The sequence below is a fragment of the Alosa pseudoharengus genome, unplaced genomic scaffold (assembly GCF_046254945.1).
Source record: "Alosa pseudoharengus isolate Yale_2024_CS ecotype anadromous, Long Island Sound unplaced genomic scaffold, YU_APseudo_1.1 YU_APseudo_1.1_scf_17, whole genome shotgun sequence".
Lineage (NCBI taxonomy): Eukaryota > Metazoa > Chordata > Actinopteri > Clupeiformes > Clupeidae > Alosa > Alosa pseudoharengus.
Genome location: NW_027468640.1, coordinates 26,727,104 through 26,744,108, shown reverse-complemented (window position 1 = coordinate 26,744,108; position 17,005 = coordinate 26,727,104). Strand labels below are relative to the sequence as shown.

Below are 17,005 nucleotides of genomic sequence, written 5' to 3'. Positions count from 1 at the left end.
TAAAAAAAAAAACAAGCAGATAGCATAACACAGCACAGTCAATTCCTCACCTCAAACAATTGATTTGTATTCAGAACAAAGTTTAAGTAGTTAACATGCAAAACGGCCTCTGTTTGAATACTATTTCAAAGTGGATAAATCAGTTTAAGCGTAAACTAGACTCCCTGCATGCATAAGCTCACGAGGTCTCCAAGCTTAAGTACCAGATAGTTTTCTTTCTTCCATGCAAATCATTGTTGTTCACTCTACTTGTTGGTATTGTGTTGACATTAGAGTCCCTTTTGAGTGTGTAAGCTTAACATTCTAAAGCATAGAAAATGCCCACTGAATAGAATGGAAAAAACAGCATGCAGAAAAGTTTTTGAGGAATCTGATTCATTGTACCATGATGAGATGATGACCTTTTAGAGCCTTTTAGATTGGCACACTTTCAGCATAAAGCCAAAGCTCAAAACCAGACACAGTAGAGCACGCTGGGTGATGTATGACCTTTTCAGAAATTAAAACAGTTGGCATCCTCTTTGCCATGGATGAACATTTCCAACTGCTTCATAATCCTTAATGCATAATATTTCAGCAGTGTGTTTATTGTGTTGAAAGTCATATCCAAAAAAGGCTTACCACACAGCACCAAAAAACATCTCCATATGTAAAGGTTGCTATCATTATGTGGCATTGCTGACAGAGTTCTACAAAACCACATTTTACAGCGTCACATGGCTGCGGTAAACCAGAAATTATTGACTTAACACAGTGAACTCCATCCATCATTGTTTGAACTCGAGACAGTGCAATAAGATTTGATTAGTGATAGGACCAGTGTCATAAAGCAGGTCCTGTTTGTGAGGTCAGGACTGATGACCTGTAAGAGAGTTTCACAACTTTAGACAGTATCACACATGCACATACTTAAAGATATAGTCCTAGATTCTTATCCAGCATACTCTATAATACGTGAGACTTTATAATGAGGAGACACCGCAAATAATCCTCCGTAGAAATGTATGGTATGTACTTGGTAATGCCAATATGGCGTTTGTCTACACATACCCTGCCCCTTCCTGGAGGAAGTAACCTGATCTGCCGAAATAACTGCCCGAAGCTGTTCCCAAAATGGTCGCCGAATGATGGGACCTGCCAATGAGGCCTTTGATAATACTCCTCATAGACCTCTAGGCTCTATCTGTCCATTCAGTGTTTGCACTCTGTATGGAAACATACTGCATAGTGGCCCCAAACCAGCGCTAAACAATTCCAGACGCTCAACACATTGCTTCAGCCGCAGGAAAGGAGGGGTGTAATTAGGTTGGCTAATTAGCTCTAACATTAACAACCTTTCGCCATGAATCACCCACTCTGGCCTTAACTCTTCGTTGTGCTGTCACTCTCCCTTTCACACGATGTGTTTTTGTTTCCAGTTGCATATGAGTCGACATGGTAGCTCACGTGACACGTTTCAATCAGACGCAATTCCTGTGCTCACTGTATGTTCACTGGATCTGGAATCTAGATTGTTACATCTTCTAATCAGGTGTTGTGGGTCCCTCAAGCCACATGACAAATCGAACAGGATTTTGGCCCAATCACAGTGTGTGCTTGGTGTAAGACCTATAGTGTTCTTGTGATCCATGATAATTCTAAATTAATCTCAGCAGTGATATAACCCCTCAACATATATGACAATTGTGTGTGTGTGTGTGTGTGTGTGTGTGTGTGTGTGTGTGTGTGTGTGTGTGTGTGTGTGTGTGTGTGTGTGACAACCTCCAACAAAGCGGCCCCCAGCCCTTCAACAGAAAGAGAGAGAGAGAGAGAGAGAGAGAGAGAGAGAGAGAGAGAGAGAAGCCTATTATTGTCAGGAGTAGTTTTGTATTTTGTTCAGTCACAATTGCTAAAGAACCAAAAACATTCATTAGAAGAGGAAATGAATGCACCATGTCTGAGATCTGCTGAAGGAGGATACCTCCCGGCAGCATCTGCACTTTAATCTCAGTCATTTCTCAGACCTACACTTTTATCATTACAATCTACAATTTCTGGTAACACTTAATCTACAACCTTTCATGTAAATTGAAACTGTAATCAGATTTCAATCCTTCTTGTGGAAGGGAAATGAACAGGAATGAAAAAGAATCTGTCTCTATCTCTTCTGGACATGGTTTTTTACCCCTCATGTAATCTGATGGTCAATGCAGGCTGAAACATTCTTTGACATGACTCACATGATATGCAACGCCATTAGAGAGTCAAATACAAAAAGAATAAATATTGGAATGGTCTACTGTACAAATCATACCCTTGGAATTATAAGGTTCTGTCTGTGTTTGGAGTAGTTCTGAAGTATTGACCTTCGAATTCCATAGAGTTATTCTAACAAGTGGAACATGCCTCTTTAGATATAAAGTCCAAAACGTCACCTCACCTCCATAAAGTTGTCACAGAATATGTCAATAGCTCAACTTTTTGTCGAAAATGTCAGATAGAACCTTATATTGTAGTTCTAAGGGGACGAAATGTTTGTTTGTTCCCAGGGTGACCACACGTGGACCACCATGCTGGGCCAGAGTGTGAAGCTGCAGCCGGTCCCCATCCAGAGTCTGTCTGAGCTGGAGAGGGCTCGTCTGCAGGAGGTGGCCCTCTACCACCTGGAGGAGCAGGAGCTTGACTTCAAGATCACCATTCCCACAGGTAAGGACATTCAAGTCTGCAGCCACTGTGCCAACACTGGTTCTAGTGGCCTTAATTAGACAAATCCCTTGAGGTCCTATGAGCCAATCCTAAAATAAGACCGACTGACTGACTGAAAATTTGTTTAGTGTCAGATTCCAGTCGAGCCACTATTACAAGGGCCAAGACAACCCAGCACCCTAACATCCTCATGGGAAACAATCTATGACTTGAGCTACAGCTGCAAACATTGTGTCAAGACCCAGTGCCCGTAGTTTTTATTTTTGGTCAAAGGAAATCTGTAGTGAATTTATATTAGAAGACTTTAAAATGTTGGTTATGCCTGAAGTGGCAGAGGACACACAACGCATTACGTTAGATAATGGGATGTAATGGAAATATCCAAGCTCCCATTACAGAGAACAGAACAATTGTTGCAATTGTTGGTCTGGTTTTTAATATTTTCCTTTGGAAAATACTTCAATGCTTTAATTCTTATCTCATTGTCTACAAAAAAACAATATATTCTGTGACCTGCTTTACTTCAATATTGTCCTTTTTTGCAATGGTCAAAGCTTGTACATTGCCTGTGATGTTACAAGAGGCTTGATGGGCAAAAGTCCTATTGTGTGCTCACTCTTCTTACAGTATGATGGTTGGGTGGATATGTGGCAGGGGCATTTGAATGCATTCAACACACAAACATATTATTATAATATATTATTTAGTAGTGCAAAACAAGATGATTCATTTGTATATGCACACAGCTGTGGTACAAACCCAAATAATTTAAACTACAGTTAGCATATCTGCCATGAAAGGTTTGTGGCTGGGAAATGAAATCTGACGTTATGCTAAAAAGGACTGTCTAGAGCAGAAAAGAATCATTGTCTTTTTTTGCGCAAAATATAACATTCTGTTAAGGTATGGTGTGATTGTAGATATAATACATCATTGCTGGGTATAGTCATGAATAAATGCAGTGTGAAGTGAAAAACTGGTCTGGAAATGACCTATGTGCTGACAAATATGAATATGTGTCTGTATAAAGTCACAGGAGCAACTACATCTGAACTTCTGAAGCTTAACTTCACAGTTCAGACCTTAGTGTGTCCTCGGAGAAGCATCTTAACTGACCTGCACAAAAAGGTCAGAATAGATTGCGTGGGAAGATTTCATCCTCAGGGGTGGAATTTGCCAAATGCGCTCTTTCTGACCCAAACAGATGTAGCCCTCATTCTCATTGACACCATGTCACTGACGGCACTTTATTTTTGGAGCATAGCAGGACACGGGTGGCTTACTGAAGCTGCCTTCACTGAATGGCCCACCAAGGGGACATTAACTCATTTTCACAAGCCAGCAGTGAGCAGTAGTTATTTTCTGTGAGCAGTAGTTCTAATCTTCTCTGCAAATCTCCTCTGTTGTGAATTAAGTTCATTGGAAATATGCTCTGTTGTGAATCTCATTTTAGTTCCTTGGAAATCTTCAAGTTGTGGTTTTAGGCCATTATTTCAGTCTCATGATATGCTGCGTTTGTTTTGCTCTGTCCTGAATCTCCCTGTAAGCTCTGTGCAGTTTCCTCTTTTTGTTGATCTCTCCTGCCCTTGTGTTGTTGGTCTCTCTCTCTCTCTCTCTCTCTCTCATATTTGTTTTTTTTCCCATTGTTTACGTCTCCTCCCTCAGATTTTCGGCAAGTTTGTCACGTCTCCGTTGTCTGTTATTGTCCCCTTAGCTCCTTCTCCACCTCATTGTCTCTCTGATGAGTAGAGCACGCTTGGAAGAGTATCCCCTTGATGCTGGGCTTTTTTTGTAAGAGGGGAGGGGCAATTGAATTAGCCACAGAAGAAACAAACTTTTCATTTCCTGCAGTCATGGGAATATGACCCTGCCTGAGCCCCACCACATGTCCACTCAGGGATTGGGGTGCTCTGACCCCCCCCCCCCCATTCAGCTCATCAACCGCCATCAGCATTTACAGCTAAAAGCTGCCAGGAAATCATAACCCAAAGGGACGTGCATGCTCAGAAACCGACTTATTATAGACACACAAAACCTACTGCTGTACTCAGTGTTGAAGTGCCTTTTGGCATATTTAGATCAAAAGTTGAAGTGTGTTAAACAGTTAGAAATGTTTGTTTGTTTGTACTGTCTGGACTCTTGCTTGAAAAATGCACCCAGGATGTGTATTGTCAGTTTGGAATAAGAATTGAAGACCAAAACAAAATGGGAAAAAGCTTTTTTTTTAAAAATGCATCTTTTAGCATTCTCAAAGTACAGTGATTCAAAGTATTCTCACTGAAGTGAAGTCCACAATACCGAGGATGTTTTCTTCAGTCAGTGTACTTCTCTTGCCTCCTACAAAGAATTCTTTACCCCCAGGGTAGAACGTTTTACGTAAGATCCCCATGTTGCTTGATTTGGCAGTCTTGCTTCAGTTTGTCTTATTTAATAAACCCCTTGTAAAATGTATGGGTGCCTAATAGCTGGCATCACAATGGAACAGAAAGCAGGTCACAGGTCAGTTGAAATGTTATTACAATACATCCTTCCCTTACAGAGGCCTGTCTGTCACCCTACACAGTATGTGGTGAGTTTTATGAGACATTGTTTAGGCACACATTGTTATGTCATTGTTATGTCCGGCTATGCATCCCTCTTCTCCTGTTTCCTGTGACTATGCTGCTCTCAAAAGACATTGGTTTCATGTATTTACAGAGACCCGCAAGAGGAGGAAATCCCTCAGGAGAAAGTTTGATTCATTCTCTAAAGAGAAGAAAGAACGAGGTGAGACTTTCATTGAACTCTTCCCCCTTTTCCTTTGGGACATGTGAAAAGGTTCAAATGTCATTGACATGGTAAATAAAGTGGTGGTGTTGAGAGAGCACACAAATCTAAGTCGTTTTTCACTGGCTACCTATTACACCATATGACTTGTATTGCAAAAGCACTTTTAGACTACTACTACTACCACCACCACCACCACCACCACCACTACTACTACTACTACCCAACCACCACTAATACTATACTACTACTACTACTACTGCTACCACCACCACTACTGCTACTACTACTACTACTACTATACTACTACTACTAACCACCACCTATACTACTACTACTACTACTACCACCACTACTACCACTACTACTACTACTAATAATAATAATAATAATAATAATACACTACTACTATTACTACTACTACTACTACTAACCACCACCACTGTTACTACTACCGCCACCACCACCACCACTACTACTACTACTACTAACCACCACCACTACTACTACTGCTACTACTACCACCACCACCACCACTACTACTACTACTACTACTACTACTACTACTAACCACCACCACTACTACTACTACTGCTACTACTACTACTACTATTACCATCACCACCACTAGTACTATACTACTACTACTACCACCACCACCATTACTACTACTACTATTATTACTACTACTACTACTACTAACCACCACATATACTACTACTACTACTACTACTACCACCACTACTACCACTACTACACTACTACTACTACTAACCACCACCACCACTACTACTACTACTACTACTACTACTACTACTACTACTACTAACAATCACCTATACTACTACTACTACTACCACCACTACTACCACTACTACTACTACTACTACTACTACAACAACTACTACTACTAATACACTACTACTACTACTACTACTACTACTACTAACCACCACCACCACTACTACTACTGCTACTACCACCACCACCACTACTACTACTACTACAAACCACCACCACTACTACTACTGCTACTACTACTACTACTATTATTACTAACCACCATTACTACTAAACTACTAACCACCACCACCACCACCTACAAATACTAATGTATACTACTACAAATAATAATGTTTCAATAGTTTTTAAATAAACTTTCAAAAATGTTTTAACACTAGCACAGACATACACTGACACCTACTCACACCCAAATACACCCACATATCCCATTCATTACTTTGGTCTCTCTTTTCTGTCTGTCTCTGTTAACCTTCCACTTCCAGTGCCCACAGCCCTGCTAGTCTCTCCCGTTCTCTGAGTCAGGTGGAATGTGATTTTAGAAATGAGCTTGTGATAAGATGTTCCTTGTGAAGCCTCTCACCGGGTTCTGCCCATATATCCAGGTCTTAATAGATCTCTCAAAGGGCTTTAAGGAGACTTTTAACTCTAAGTTCTGGCATGGGCATTCATTCATTCACCTGTTCATTTTGAATAGGTTTTGTATTATGCAGTCTCTCCTGTTTACAACCAGACAGAAAATACAGGGAAGAATATAGAAGCGTAAGCAAACAAACTACCCAACTACCAAAATCATTGTTGTTCATGCATTACCAAAATCCACCAATCCGCTATCTTATTTTACATACAGCCAAATTAATATGTTGTCTGTCACGCTATGTCATATGTTGTGGCTGGCTGATGATCAAATCATCATTAGTCATTAGTGATCTCCTGATATGACGTCATGCTATGTCATATGTTGTGGCTGATGATCAAAGCATCATTAGCGATCTAAAAGGAGGCTAAGTTGGCCTCAGGTCAGTGATTGGGGTCAGGTGGTATGTAAATATCTCTCAGCCATCTCACCTGACACCTGGACATTCCTCAGAGGTACACATGTACTTGGCACGTGCGTCAGGCTCGACGTCCCCCGGGCAATCTGGCCCGGGCTGCCCCTCCGTTCTGACCTGGGCACGGGGCCAGTGTACCAGGCAGACCTGGCAAGCACCGGGACGGCTGGTATCACACTAAAGATCTAGGAAGACGTAAGACGTTGGTGCAGTACGAGAGTCAGGGTCAAAGAGGTCTGTCTGTGAGTTTGGGACTCACCACCTATCTATCCTGAGTGGTCAGTCACTAATTGAAAGACAAACTGTTCTTTCTGAATGAGACAGAATGGCAGCAAGTTTTCAATGCAACCCCGACCCTTGCAGTTGATTCCAGCTGAAGTGGGAACATTGGCTACTCTATGGATAGCAGTTTACTAAGGATTCAGACTAATAGCCTACTCCTGTGAAAATGTCTGTCTCTAATCATCACTGGCTATAGGTTAACATGTGTCTGGCTTGTACGTCTGTATGTGTGTTTTTGTGTGTAAGTGTGTGTGTGTGTGTGTGTGTGTGTGTGTCTTCATGTTCTCTACTAATAGGATTCTCTTCTAAGCCGTATCTCACCTTGTCTGCCTCTGTTATTCTTTCAGACTTAAATCCAGCATGTTCATTAACATAGATTACCAGTGGGTGACAGGCAGTCTGAAGTCACAGTCTATCGACTATATATCAACCATCACATAAAATTATGGAGTACCAAGTGTTCTGATCTTTTTTCATGAACAGAATGCATGCTGTAACATGATAGGATTAGGTATAAAAAAGATCTGGACCCGATGAAAAGGATCATACTCCTATCCATGACAACAGCTTTACATAGCGCTATACTGAGTAGGCATGTAACGGTATGAAATTTTAAGCTAACGGTTATAGTGACTAAAATCATCACGGTTTTCGGTATTATCGCCGTATTTTGTGTGTTCAATATGTTCAGAAAGCACTAATAGGCCTACACAAGCTGAAATCGTTTCAAAAAGTTTGACAGTGTTTACTATGTTACAAAAATATGGGCAAAACCTTATCAAAAGTTAACCGGGGACGCTGGCTCGGATGAAGCTGAGAAGTATTAAACACACAGTTACCACACTTTACATTAATACACAGGATTAGATGTTAAAATCCCTTGTGCCAAAATCCAAGGTAAAAACTCATTCAGAAGCCCCTGCTCAAGTTTAACTTTAAAAAGCACACTACCCACAAATCCGCCAACAAATGGTCACAAACACAATACAAATGGCCCATCCAACAGCAGTATATAGTATGCGGCATGTCATTGAGGTTATCAAGTGGGCACCCTCATTCACCGATGTTTCGTTAGGCCCACGACACCTCATGAAGGCTTAACAGTGAAACCAGCGTCCTGGAGACACTCCCCTCCATGCTGCCACCATATTACCACATTGAAATATCCAATACCCAAAATACTCTTAACCAGCCCAGGCATGGTCAAGGTTGGCTAGGTTGGTCCGTCCCGTTGATGTGGACTGAACGATAGCCATAAAAACCCTGGCCAACCAACCATCAACCTAGGCACAGCCCATCACAAACACAAAACAAATTAGCCAGTTAGCTTACGCCCCATGCTGCCACCATATTACCACAACAAACATCCAAATACCCTTAACCAACCTAGGAATGGTCTAAGTTGGCTAGGTTGGTCCGTCCCGTTGATGCGGACTGAACCATAAACCATAAAAAACCTTAGCCAAGTACCATCAACCTAGGCACAGTCCATCACAAACACAAAACAAATGAGCCAGTTAGCTTACCTTAGCTTGCGCCCCAGGAAGGGTAACTTGTCCTTACCCACAACCATTCGCTTGCCCGTTCTGCTGCTAAAGACATGTTACTAACCACCTGCCTTAGACTTCGACCACAAATGCCCAATTCAGACAGCAAGCCAATAGCAGATCTGGCCACAAACCCACGTGCACCGATTTCAATAGGCCTTAATCGTGCACTCCAACCTCGCTTAGCTGCCTCCTCTGCTATTTCAGTGTATTTAGCTCTCTTCAGCTCATTGGCCACTTCCACTCTGTCTTCCCATGGAACAGTGAGTTCAATGAAGTAAACTATCTTCTCTGAATCCGACCATAGAATTACGTCGGGTCTTCTTCTTCTTCTTCTTTCGGTTTTTATGGCGGTTGGCAACTAACTTTAATGGTGCATTACCGCCACCAAATTACGTCGGGTCGTAGCTTAGTACTCACTATATGTGGAGGTACCGCCATCTGCTGGCCAAGATCAACCTTCATTTCCCAGCCCGCCCCATTTTTCAACTGGCCAGTTTTACACCTGGCCTTCGCGGAACAAGGTTTATCCCCCTGACGTACAAAGTTAATTTGCCTTACCCCTTTACTAGCTGCTAATGAATTGACTTCTCTCCTTTTATCCTCTATTGCCGCTGCCACACATTTCAATACCTGGTTATGACGCCACGTATACCGCCCCTGGGTGAGACTTACCTTGCACCCTGATAGGATATGGTGGAGACTGCCCACACACGAGCAAAGTATGCATTTATCATCCTCACCAAACCATTGACATAAATTCTTGGGAGATGAGAGCACATCATATGTAGCACCTAACATAAATCTGATCTTACCAGCTTCCATGCCCCATAGATCCTTCCATTTAATCCGTCTTTTTTCCACCCCTTCCCAGTTCACCCACTGCCCTTGTTTTGCCTGCGACACTGCCTTAGTACATCTTACAGCCTCCTCCTGTCTATGCATTTCCTCCACTACCATTTTCCTCTTTTCTCCTGTAGAAGCCTTACTCCACAAGGGTTTACTTACACCCACCCCTAGACCCCCCCGCCCGTGCTGCACATGGCCCATTATATCCCTATGCTTCAATGCTGATTGAGCTTGCTTAACTGCCTGCTCTGGGTTCCACTTCCTCCCTGCATTAACTGTGGGTGCAACTTTCCTCACCACTGGGTCCTTGGACTGAGTAAGAGTCATTTCCAATCTATCCTTAGCACACTTAAATTCCTCTGTCAGACTAGATATTGGCAACTCTACAATACCCTTCCCATACAAGGCTACACTGCTTAAGCAGCGTGGGACTCCGAGCCATTTTCTGACAAAGGAGTTGATCATTTTTTCCAACCTCTCTACCTTTGACAGAGGAACTTCATAAACTGTCAATGGCCACATTAGCCGAGGCAACAAACCAAACTGCAAACACCACAGCTTCAGCTTACCTGGCAGCCCTGACTTGTCAATTTTTGCAATACCTTGCCTAGTGACCTGTCTCAAGTCTTCAACCTGTGATTTATCACTAAGGCTTGCATCATACCACTTTCCCAGACTCTTCACTGGTTTCTCCAGAACTGTGGGAATCACAGACTCCTAGACTTACTTGGCTTCACCTTCATTCTGGCCCATTGCAGATTACTATTTAACTTATCCAGCAACCTGTTGGTGCATGGAACGGTTGACGTCAAGGTTGTCATGTCGTCCATGAAAGCCCTAATCGGGGGGAGGTGTGGCCCTCCCTGCAACTTCTCCCCACCCACCCATTTTGAGGCCCTAATGATGACCTCCATTGCCATTGTAAAAGCAAGTGGGGAGATGGTACATCCGGCCATGATTCCTATCTCAAGTTGTTGCCACCCTGTGGTGTAATCAGCTGGAGTAAAATAGGGTGACCAGACGTCCTCTTTTGCCCGGACATGTCCTCTTTTTGAAACCTAAAAATGTGTCCGGGCGGAATTTCAAAGTTGTCCGGGATTTTCTTATTCTAGCCTGAAACGTGTTTACAGCGAATTTGCATTGCTCTCTCTTTCATTCATATATAGCCTATCTATGTCTTTCTATCACATATAGTCACGCCCTCCCCCTACAGTTCGCTTTGCATTGAGTGGAAAGTGTGTAGAGCCTGACCTTAGCTACCGTCATTGGTCGATAGTAATCTCTGTAAACATTTAATTGGTCAGTCAGTCACCTCAATAGCGCAAACGTCCTTGTTTAGTGTAAGTTCACTGACGAATTAAAACGTACATTTCCATGTTTTTGTCTCGGTCGAGATCAACATGAAGCTGAGTGCTGACCTGCAAAGCAGGCACTTACTGGTCTACTTGTCGGTCGCAAATAAAGGTGTCAACGACCTTCAGGTAGGCTACACAATGTTCAGCAAAGCATCCAACGGCAGCGAGGGGTGAGAGCTCATCAGCTAAAGTGACAGAGTTTTTCGACCTTAACATTACGTCTCCAAAATCATTTTGATGGCACATAACCTCATAACTAGACTGTAAAAAATATAAAATGACGAACGGCACTTCTGCCATTGTCTGAGCGGCCTTCTCTAGACGATTGCCGACCTAGCAACTTTCTAGTTTCGGGTAGGAAACTGCACTTTGGTTATCCCTTTAAACTGCCTTTAAAGGATAGCCTGCACACTGACAACAGCAGATGTCAATAATCCTCTATCTACTGTAGCCTATATTCAGGTGAATTAAATATGTTGGCATAACATGAGGGATAGATGTAGGCCTTTTTCTTTACAAAAGAAATATCTAATAATAATGGATTGAAAAGAGGCAGGCCTAATAATAGACCAGACATGATTGAATAGGTAAGAAAATGGACAACATCCACATCAGTCCCCATCAACACAACTGTTTTCACAGGTCAGGATTATTAAACTCTAAAACAGATTGTCAAAATTATAGAGCTAGGCTACTGTTAAAAGATTCAGTTTGTATTTTCAGAAACATCTTGGATCAAATTTAGAGATATGCAACATTAAAGATGGGTCGCCATCCAAATGTATCTTGCGTGTATAGAGCTCAACAGCCCTGCTTTTATTGTAATTATTGTTTTTGCACATTTAAAACTTTCAAGTGTTCAAAATAGTCTTTTGAGGCAGTGTTTTTCTGTTAGCGGGCCGGCCAATAAAGCTCATTATCATACATAGTCACCACCATAGTCAGCCCCCCCCCCCCGCTGAAGTGTCCTCTTTTTCACAAACTCAAATCTGGTCACCCTAAGTAAAACATAATTGAATATCCAGAAAGTATGCTTTTACTAGGCTTTTAATGCTACCTGAGATTCTGAAATAATCAAAGGCTTCCCACTATGCGGCACAGACCCAAAAGCATTAGCCAAATCCAAGAACACAACGTGCAGGTCTCTCTTCTCACGCTTTGCTAATTGAATTTGGTGCCAAATCATGCTGGTATGCTCTAAGCACCCGGAGAAGCCAGGAATTCCAGCTTTTTGCACCGTGGTATCAATTACTTTATTCCTTTCAAGGTAATTTGTCAGTCTTCATGCCACCACACTGAAGAAAACCTTCCCTTCAACATTCAGTAGACTAATTGGCCTAAATTGATTAATCTCCACTGCGTCCTTTTCTTTGGGAATAAATATTCCCCCAGCCCTCCGCCAAGCCTTGGGAATACTCTGCTTTTTCCAAATTATCTTCATTAATTGCCATAGAAATCTTAACACATCTGGTGCACTCTTATACAACCGGTCCAAGAGGCCCTTGCACGTTTTATTACTTCTTGCACCTCTTTCCACCTTGGCTACTTAATTCACCAATAGGTGGGATATCCGCAGGAAGTACCATCTCTCTGAACCTCTCCCTATCTTTGTGCACTCCCTCTAAATACTCCTCAAGCTTCTGCTTAGGTTCCAAAAGACTACCACTCTTCTGCATTATGAATAAAGACTTAACAAACTTAAATGGGTCTTTATAGAATGCTAGTCGAGCTCGTGATTTCTTCTTCCTATTTTTCCTAATATTTTCCGCTCTTCTTAGCACTGCCAACCGCTCCCTCACATCTGCCTGTAGACAGTCAATACCTTCCTTCTCAACATCTGTAGCTTTTCTCCACTGCTTCTTAAGCTGCCTCCTCTCCTTGATAAGTTTATCTATCTCCTGCTGGTGCCTAGATTTGACTACCTCATGTTGCCGTTTTGTCCTTATCTCAATAGTCCCAAATCTTTCCTTACCATAGCTATAAATAATGTCTCCCATTTTCTCTAATTTGCTTTCAGCCGTCCCCTTGAGCTGACTCAGGATACTGACCAAATCACTATTAACATCTTCCCACATTCTACATTCTGCTGCGCCTGGCCATCTAACCCCAGGCATATGACCATTAATCTTCTCCCTCCTTGGCTGACTGGCCTCTCTTTCTGCCTCAGTGCTAGAACTTTCCTCAACAACAGGGGTACTGATGTCCTGCGAACTGTGGGTTTCATCCTGTCGCTGAACTTCAACCGACTGACTTGATGCACTTCTTAAGAAATAGCTATCAATGCGGGGACCCTGTGTTCCCTCTACCAAGCACTTCTTTTTCCCTTGATGAATTTTCAGGCCCTTTAGACTTGTAACCTTCTGCCAACCACACACAGGGATGGATTACTGCACGGGCCTACCGGGCCCAGGCCCAGGGGCCCAAGGGGTCAGGGGGCCCTGAAGCCCAAGCCTTTGCATGGAATCATTGCCTCAGTATCAACAAATCAGGATGTAGGCTTTGAATCTGATTGAATTTAGTATTGGCCATCCCCAAAATGCACCAGAATACAGGAAATCACATCAAACAAATAATTTTTTTTCTGGGGGAGGACCCCCAACCCCCCCTCCCACATAACAATTAGTGGGGGGGCCCTTAATACATCTGGGCCCAGGGGCCCGAAAGTTCATAATCCACCCATGACCACACACACACATCTGCAGCTTTTTCTCAGTTTTCTCTGAACTAGTGGCTTCCACAAACATGTTTTCCTTACTCGTAATCAAATTCGTTCCAGGGTCAGTAACCATGTCTATCACAAGTGAGTCATCTTCCGCCCCTGCTCTCGCTGACGATAGGGGTATTTTTTCATTATGTCGTACTGTAGCTTAGTAGGGTGCAGCCCATAGCTTAGTGAAGCCTGGGCTACTGCCACAATGAGCTGCTAACCCATTGTAGCCCCGGCGGGGTCTATTCCCTCCTGTCAGCCGTCTTTCCGTGCTGTCACAAGGTCTTTCCCAAGTTGCCAGCTGCCCTATTCACAGCAGTCACTAGCCTACGCTAGCTTCAGCATTACATTAATACACAGGATTAGATGTTAAAATCCCTTGTGCCAAAATCCAAGGTAAAAACACATTCAGAAGCCCCTGCTCAAGTTTAACTTTAAAAAACTGTGGTAATCAACCGTGATAATTATGATATTTGAAATGAAAATGGTAATTATTATCGTCAACATTTTTATTGCGGTTTACCATTATACCGGTAATCGTTACATCCCTAATCCTGAGCACATCGGAAATGCTCCATTCTCCATTTTTCAAGTCAGTGTGGCATCAAAATGAGTTTGGAGCCGTTAAGGCAAAAGAACGGCATAGAATAGTCATATTCTGCATTTTGTAGCAGAATATGTAAGTAAATACAGTATGTCATTCTAAGATAGAGCCCATATTAGGTGGACAGAATTACTTTTGTCTATGAAATTATTTTACTGTCTTTAAAGTGAGAAGTACAGCATATTCAGCATTGTTTCCTCAAAATGCACAACTGTCATTTTGTGCACAACATGAAGAATATGTGTGTGTCTTCTGTGTGCTTTCTTCAGTAAGCCTATTTCATGGACACAATGCTAGCACATTTAAAGGCATTCCGATATTTCCTAGCTTTTTTTATCCAAATGAATGCATTTTTAGCTCCAAATCCATTTAGTATAAAAAATACTGTTACACATGAGACCTTCACTGCTATTTTGGTGCATTTCAATATCTATGTTCCAATGTAATCCAATCAGTAGCGAGAATAGAGAGAAAGCTTAACTCTCACTAGGATTTCATTCCCAGTAGTTGAAAGGACTTGTGAAAGGAGCGTAATTCCCATTTCCTGTACGGGACCTTTGAGTCATACAGAGTGGAGTACGCAGCAGATGGAATCAGTCACCGGAATGAGAGAGGATGTTGAGTAGTGAGAGCTGTGAAAGTTTAGGAAATTGGCTGCCAAAGAGCTGGAATTCTCTCTATTTTCCCAGCAGGAGCAGACTTGTCTACACATATTTAAAATATCTGTTGGAAGTGATATACTGTACCATAAATGCTAAATATGAATGCACAGACTTTACATCTGATTGTTATTTACATATTGAGCATGATCTGAATATAACTAAATGTAAAGTGAATTTGCATGTTTGAATAATATATGCGTCCTTTTTAACTTTGCTCTCTAGAAATATCCAGAGAGATATTTCCCCCATAATTCATATTTCCTTTTCCCTCTCTCTCTCTCTTTATATGTATTGTGTATGCTTTCCCCTCTTCTGACAGAAGTGGCTCCAAAAGCTTTTGGTCTGCCCCTGTGGCAAGTTATTGCAAATGACCGCGCATACAAGCAGCGTCAGGATGCGCTGAAGGAGAGCCGGCGTGACTGTCTGGACTTGGAGGCCAGTGTGATGCGCTTCCGTGCTGAGAAACGCCAGCACTATGGCAATCCATCGCTGAACAGTTTATTGCCCATGCCTGGCGCTGCGTCGTCATCAGTGCTGGAGATAAGCAACAAGCCGCTGTCACCCACGTTCCTGGACAACAACTCCAGGGTGCATCGCAGGGTAAGAGCAGCCATAGAACTATATTGTACATACACATACCCTTTGGTGATCAGTCAGACGTAAAATAACTTCCCTATACTGAAATGTTAGTTACTGATTGAGTTGATTATGAGTAGGGTGTAGAACCCCCCACCCCCCCCCCCCCCACACACACACACACACATACACCAAAGAAAAGCCTTGATTGGCCATTTATTGATGAGAATGGGTGTTTTTATAAAAACATTGGTCGGATTTCATTCAGCGCACAGTGAATTGAAATTAGCCTGAACAGTTGAATGAAACTGTTAAAAAAAAAAACACTACTAATATTTTAACCGACTGTCTTATGAGACAACAACCTTCCTGAAAAGCACAAGGCAAGCCAGGTACAAAATATCAACAAAGGCACATGGCTATGGGGTAGGTTGGCTGAGCCCAGGGCAGAGCAGAATTAGCCAGACAAAGACAACATCTCAACAAGGGACTCACCTGTCATGAAGCACAGACAAGAACAAGGCAGGGACGGGTCAGTGGGTGGTAGGAAAGACGCAGAGTTGTCTAAGCGCTTGGCAGGCTTAGAGAGACCTGTTTACATAGGTGAGAGCTTTGCTCTAATCCAATATATTGTGCTAGTATACCCAGAGCTAATCTTTGTGAATACCGTAGCGGGCTCCTGCATGTGTGTGTGTGTGTGTGTGAGAGAGAGAGTGAGTGTGTGTGTGTGTGTGTGTGTGTGTGTGTGTGTGTGTGTGTGTGAGTGAGTGTGTGTGTGTATGTGTATGTGTGTGTGTGTAATTATGTGTGTGTGTGTTGATATAGCAGCCCATCCAGAGGATTTCACTGCCACTATAGTTATCTCCACGTTTGCAAAGGATACTGACACCAGAGGAATGCAGGCATGGTAACTGACCTATCAATCAATTGGTGGTGTCACATGTGTGCACCAGATGTCTGTGATCTGCTGTGACTCATACACAATACACAATTACTTTATTTATGTTTCCTTGCTTTGATCATGTTTACGTTTATATTTATGTTACCAAGCAGATTTTTTTTTGGTCCAAAGCCACTCACAGGAATATAAATAAACATCACAATATCGTTATTTCAGAC

The 17,005-nt window shown here is 42.4% G+C and overlaps 1 protein-coding gene across 2 annotated transcripts in view; it reads left to right on the top strand.

Moving 5' to 3' along the window:
- The window catches only part of arhgap36 (Rho GTPase activating protein 36), a 39,058-nt gene that overhangs the window by 11,847 nt on the left and 10,206 nt on the right, over nucleotides 1–17,005 (top strand). For both annotated transcript variants that reach the window (XM_076289131.1, XM_076289132.1), the window contains exons 2-4: nucleotides 2,529–2,685; nucleotides 5,383–5,451; nucleotides 15,630–15,910. In XM_076289131.1, the coding sequence (XP_076145246.1) occupies nucleotides 2,529–2,685; nucleotides 5,383–5,451; nucleotides 15,630–15,910 (507 nt within the window). The remainder of the gene's footprint in view (nucleotides 1–2,528; nucleotides 2,686–5,382; nucleotides 5,452–15,629; nucleotides 15,911–17,005) is intronic.